The 6,258-nt window shown below is 38.6% G+C and overlaps 1 protein-coding gene across 1 annotated transcript; it reads left to right on the top strand.

Moving 5' to 3' along the window:
* The first annotated feature begins 855 nt into the window (after positions 1-855).
* LOC105339355 (LHFPL tetraspan subfamily member 6 protein) lies at positions 856-5,447 on the top strand. Its single transcript, XM_011444875.4, has 3 exons — positions 856-1,451; positions 3,557-3,655; positions 5,180-5,447. Exons 1-3 carry the CDS (start codon positions 995-997, stop codon positions 5,302-5,304), a joined length of 681 nt encoding a protein of 226 aa, XP_011443177.3. The 5' UTR covers positions 856-994; the 3' UTR covers positions 5,305-5,447.
* Positions 5,448-6,258: the final 811 nt, after the last annotated feature.

Raw genomic sequence — 6,258 nt, forward strand, 5'->3', positions numbered from 1 at the left:
ACGTTTGAATATCTGTTTTCTTAATCAAGTGTCAAGTGATCATTATAACTCTTTCTCTCTCTCTCTCTCTCTCTCTCTCTCTGCATGATGCTTGTGTCCGGAAATACACAATCAATTAAAGGTATTTTAAAAGTTTTTTTCATATCTACGTTGTCACTTTTTAAAATTTTCCACACAATACCCTCTAAAAGGTTTACAGACAAGTGAGAGAAGGCAGACATCGAGCGCGCCCGGATTCGTGACAGTAGGAACTAAACGCGCCTTTGTTTCTGGATGCCTCGGTGTATATTCTAGTTTCCTGTCAGATACAATCAAGACAAGAAAGTATCAGATTTTGTTCAATATGGGTCAAGAGTTATCAACCGCAGTCTTTAAATCGGCACAAATCCTAAACATGCTTTCGGATATCTGGGCAATACATAATATATTACTCCGGGTATTTTTTTTCTCTCTCCTTCATATATACCTGTTACGGAACAATTGTGTTGGGATAATGGACATTATTTACGTTCTAGCTGAACGAACCTCTTCACAAGATCTGTGACTGATTGTGTGCTCAACCTGTTTTTAAAAACCTCAATCGATTTGTTAATAAGAAAAAAAAGTATTCAACAGATTTCATTCATTCATTCATTCTCGCCAGCCGTCTGGTGAAACGGAAGAAAATAGCGAAGATTTACCGGAGTTAAACTTGACATTTCCACAGTGGGACCAAAGACTTTGACACGGAATCTTTTGTTGCAAAAAACCACAGTCCGTATATCGCGAGGACTGATCGACATAATAAATACCGGGACTAAATATAATAACGGTCCCAGCCGTGAGCTTTCTCGGCTATATCTGCGCGCCGATATATATACATTCTGATACAAATTGGGGGATAATGATCTATATAAACAATAAAACGGACCCACAGACGAAGCGCAACCATGAATGAACCTCAATAAAATTGAATGCGGTGGAGGAATCCCGATTACTACATAGCGTGCTGCCGATGATACGGACGGGACTAAACGACAACAGTTCGTGGAAGACGGAGCTGATACAGCGCGCGCGCAGACAACCAGCAGCAATGACCAGACTCTCGGGGGTCGGGGTATTCTGGGCCCTACTGTCCCTCCTGGCCGCGGTGGGGGCCAGTTTCGGATTTTACATGCCATATTGGCTGCAGGGACAGCTCAATGGGATACCGGTGTATTTTGGTGTATTCAGACGCTGCAACTACCCAAGAAGGACTTTTAACGATGAGTTTGAAATGGTGGAGCAGTGTGGACGCTATTCGAGCTTCACGGACATTCCGAGTCTGTGGTGGCAAGTGGCCACCATTGCCGTGGGGACGGGATGTGGACTAGCCGTCCTCATTGCTTTAATTGCTATTCTGGCGATCTGTATTAGAGGGATTATATCGCCTTTCATAGCCAGAATTGCCGGAGTGTTACAAATGTGTTCGGGTAAGTATGAATGTGTAGTAAGTTTCCACTGGTAATTGAATTTTTTTCCTTTGATTTCTTAAATTCAAGACGGGTTTTTAAAAACGGGGATACAACACAAGATCAGTGGATTAATAAGTCTGGCAATAAAGAAAGGGGATGCGAAGCCCATTTGCTTGGATGAAAAAAAAATTGGTCCATTTAGCTAAAGTCTACTGAGAATAAAATTGCATGGCAAGATCGGATGATCAGTGATTGATGCAATTGCATTATGATAAGATGAAATGCATTATACATGTACTTTTCCAATAATATACAGTCAGACATTCTAAAACGTTAAATTAACCCACTGTCACAGCTGCATATACATGGACCAGCTAGATAGAAACTTGTCATATACAGCAAGCACTTCGACTGTCATCGCTTTATTTGTGATTCATACTTTTTATCGATTTATTTTTCTCCCTCAAAAGATTCCGAGATTTTTCTGCCAATAATTATAAGGGATGAAAACAGTGAGGGAAATAAAAAAAAAACAGCCCTAGCCTCTGAGTCATTGCATGGATAAACCATCTAAGAAATCCCTTAAATCTGCAACAAAATATAAAAATCGTGCATGAATAATCTCCACGCCTGATGGTAGGGGCATCTTTTTCCCCTGATAGATTTATCAATCTCAAAAGAAGTTTTTGGCACCAGTGGCTTTGAGAATTTCATTCACGTTATCTCGGAAGTATTAGCTCTTGCAAACAGGGTTTAGGTAACGTCATGATAAATATGAGGGGGGTGCTGTAAAATTGACCTGGATTGTTTGTTGTTGTAAACAGAGATCGTGTCACCTGGGTATTCCTGTCACCCCGGCGAGAAGTGTATACCTGTGTATGTACATACCTGTGTACAGTCAGGTAAATATATATTAGCCTCAGAGGTGATTCCTCTACATCTTCAACGGTATGCCACAATGGCCGTTTTGTATTTTCAATAAAACAATGAACTCATTTGGAAGTGATGATACCTATAATTAACTGATTAAGCTACGTGGTTGCTGTTTTGAATTACAGGCCGTATTTTGGCGAGGGTAAGAATTAAAACGTGACAGAGGGCGAGGCTTGCCGAGGGGTGGTTGCAGGATCAATAATCATGTCAGTTGCATGTATGTTCATTTATGTACACAGGATTTCCCCACATATGAGTGCAGTAACTTGAATACTGTCTATTGTTCATTCAGAACAATCTTGTAGTCTTTTATGGGTTGTTGGGGTTTTTTTTGCAAAATAATAATGCCTGTCTGACTGCAATGTCTCCCCATCAATTTAAGGCGATAATGTTGGACATACTGTTTCCTGAAATGCCAACAATTATAAGCGTTGGTTTGTCCGTCACATCGGCCTGGTGATGGTCCCATACTCTAGAGCAGCACATTTTTCCCTCACTGACCAAACCTTAGGGTCATAAATCGTTGTGGTAAACAAATACCTGTCTTAGCAATTAAAAACATACGACAGTTAATAATCTCGACCTAGATGTGCCCGATCTGGAATCGCAGGTGATATTTTATTGCTACCCCCCCCCCCCCCCCCCCCCATTACCTTGAGGAGAAAGCTGAATGTCGCAAGTAAACCAGTGGACTCATTATTAAGGAATGAGGTTTTTCTTATTTTTTAAAATAAATTGCGTTTAGTGCCCCTCCCCCTCCCCCAAACACAAACACATTCCAAAACGAGTTTGCTTGGTACAGCAGGATACTTTCTTGTCCGTTTTGTCTCTCGCAAACCGTGTGATAGACACATATATATGTACATGTACCGGTATATCAATTATAACAAGGGTAAGATTTATAGAAGCTTATTGCAGACACATTTGCTCTACACGTACAGCTGTTCTCTTGTGTTTTATGTTTTTTTATGAGGGTTCGATCAATTTTAATTCTAATCAAATTGTCAATTAATATATATTTTCCTATGAAGGTCTTAATTGGGATTGTACATACAATATAAGATCAATATTGTTAAAAAATAGACATTTATTTGATCTTACAATAACTCTACCGTGTGCATGTACGTGGCTGATGTTCTTACGTATGTATATCAAATTTTGTCTATATTAAAAACAAGTCCTTTTTATAGGTTTACTGATTGGAGGGGGTGTTGCTATTTACCCTCACGGCTGGACCAGCATGGAAGTACAGCAAGCATGTGGCAATTTGTCAGGCTCCTATAAATTTGGTAAGTTATCCCTTCCCAAACATACCTCTCCCCAAAATATTAACTCCTTATTAATTTTTTTAAAGGACTATACATGATTTGAGCCTAAAACAGCCCCTTAAAATGAACATCATCGTTTTACTTTCATTCCTTGGTGTTGTTGTGGGTTTTTTGGGGGAGTTTTTGGGGTTTTTTTTGTTTTTTTTTTGGTTTTGTTGTTTTTTGGGGGTGGGGGAAGGGTGGGGGGGGGGGTGTTGTACTTTGGTATCATAACCATATGAATACGATGTTACCATGAAGAATATTTACAGAAGCAGTCGGTTCGAGGGGGGGGGGGGGTCTAGAGAGGACTCTTACTTTTTTTTAAATTTATTTATTATTTTTAAAAAATAAAAAAAAATTATAAACGAAGTAAATGATAAATTTTACTTTTCCCTAAAATAAGTCACTTTATTGACTTTATTCAGTATCTTTTTAATTCAAAATTTAAAAAAAGATAACTGTCTCTTCATGCATATCCTCATAAAAAAATCAAATCAATATCCACAAAATGATTGCATGGCTGAATTTTTTTAATTTGATAATTAATTTTGAGGTTGAATGGGCCAGGTGCTTTAATTATTTGACGACGACTGTTCAATTTGAATACTGATCTAATGATAAATACAACAATATCAACAACAAAAAAAACGTGCATTGCCATGATTTATAAATAAGTCTGTACATTAAGAATAAGTTTCAAATTCGTGCAGTAACTTAGAACTTAGAACATATAACTTAGACTTGAAAGAAAGTTCAGCACTTCTAGATCTCAAAATAAACCATTAATTGGTGTAATTTGCACAGCCACCATCCTCTTTTTGCAAGTTAATTTGATACAAGGCTAGCAGGGTTTAACCCAATTGACGATAATACGCCAGATTCATGGAGATAATCGCAGCTTCCGACACGCTTTCCGCCCGTCTGTGGCGGACCAGATAGCCCCCCACACCTCGTAACTCACGGTCTGCTGTTGCTGAAACCCAATCCCTCGTTGCGCCTGGCCCGACCTATTCTGGACCAATTATCGTCCTTTGATGAAAAGCCGTGTACAATTGGACAATCCTTTGAGAATTATTACAATCCTTGAGAAAAAAATATCAATAAATCCATCTAATCTAGTATATTTCATACGACACTCGAGGCAATATCTTTGAAAAATTGTGTTAATATTGAAAATACCTCTCCTATGATCGAAAATTGATTGCACTATCCTTGTATGAGGATGAACTAAGGCTTTTCCACCATGGATTAAATATTAATCATAATATTATTCTAAGCCGATTTATTAACACGTGTATTCATATAACGATTGGCACATTTCTATAAAAACGCGTACCTTTACAATCTAAGATTCCTTAAATAAATATAGTTCCTTTACCCCCGACCACCTGATTTAAAAAAGATAATATTTTGATGCTGTTGTAATGGAGCACAGAGCGCTTTAGAATTTTGCATAATGTGGTGATGAAATATTTACACGTGGGTTTTATTTCGTACCTACAGGTACCTGTACATTCTACTGGGCCTTCTACCTGACCGCCGGGGGAGCCGCCTTGACCCTGATCACCGCAATGTTCTCGTGCTGTGCCAGCACGCCCAAGAGGGACAGACCTTACGATGACGTGTAGCGGACCTGCGGATGTCGTCATCATGTCGCAATATTCTATACAAAGTCCAATGAAATTTAGAATTGTCTTGGAATCGTGCGTAGGGGAGATGATATTGTTCCAGTCCCCTCAGTGTTGAAAGTTTCGTGTCTGGACTCCGACATTGGCATGCAGAGGCCGTAGTGATACGCATGCAAAGTCATGTATTATTGAATGCACTTGATGTCTAGCTGAGACTGACGAACATGCATCCAAACCGCAATTGACCCGAGTGTAGATTTTCTGCATTTACATATGTTCAGATATATTTTATTTAAATGTATATTGAATTAGATATTATTATACACATGTCAGAGAGAGAGAGAGAGAGAGAGAGAGAGAGAGAGAGAGAGAGAGAGAGAGAGAGAGAGAGAGAGAGAGAGAGAGACGTTGAGTAACAGTGACAGTTCTGTGTAGCAAAGCTTTGTTTACATCATGTTAACTCCTGCACCTCTGACATCAACATGTTTCTGTGTTGTACAGTACATAGAATATTTGGCTGGATTCTGTTCCATTACCTACATGTACATTGTTGCACACATAGAGTTTTGATAAGTTCTTTTTTATTATTATTATTTATGTTGTATATTAAATTTGAACTGCACGTTGACTTTTTATCTTTCGTTGTGTTGATTCTTGTAAAGACTTCGTTGCACAACTGAGTGCTTTGGAAAGTTTGGTAATTGATTAAAAGATTGCGAAATAATTTCCTTCCAGAACGCCCAGGGAGCAATGTAAGATAAAATTAATGATTCTTAAATTCTTGTCTAGTTTACAATTTTTTGGTATATGATATGGAATGATCATAATTGACCCTTTGGGTCTCGATGGATTACATTTTTGTATTTGGGAGCTTTCGGAACAACCCTGAAAATGACGTGAGTCTCGTTATCATTCAATTGACTCAACCATGAGCTCGAAGTTTTAATACAAGAA

This window comes from Magallana gigas, chromosome 8, assembly GCF_963853765.1.
Source record: "Magallana gigas chromosome 8, xbMagGiga1.1, whole genome shotgun sequence".
Taxonomy (NCBI): domain Eukaryota; kingdom Metazoa; phylum Mollusca; class Bivalvia; order Ostreida; family Ostreidae; genus Magallana; species Magallana gigas.

Coding starts and splice junctions, on each gene's coding strand:
- LOC105339355 (XM_011444875.4), top strand. CDS start 995: ATGATACGGACGGGACTAAACGACAACAGTTCGTGGAAGACGGAGCTG. Junction 1,452..3,556: donor AGTGTTACAAATGTGTTCGG/GTAAGTATGAAT, acceptor TCCTTTTTATAG/GTTTACTGATTGGAGGGGGT. Junction 3,656..5,179: donor GTCAGGCTCCTATAAATTTG/GTAAGTTATCCC, acceptor TCGTACCTACAG/GTACCTGTACATTCTACTGG.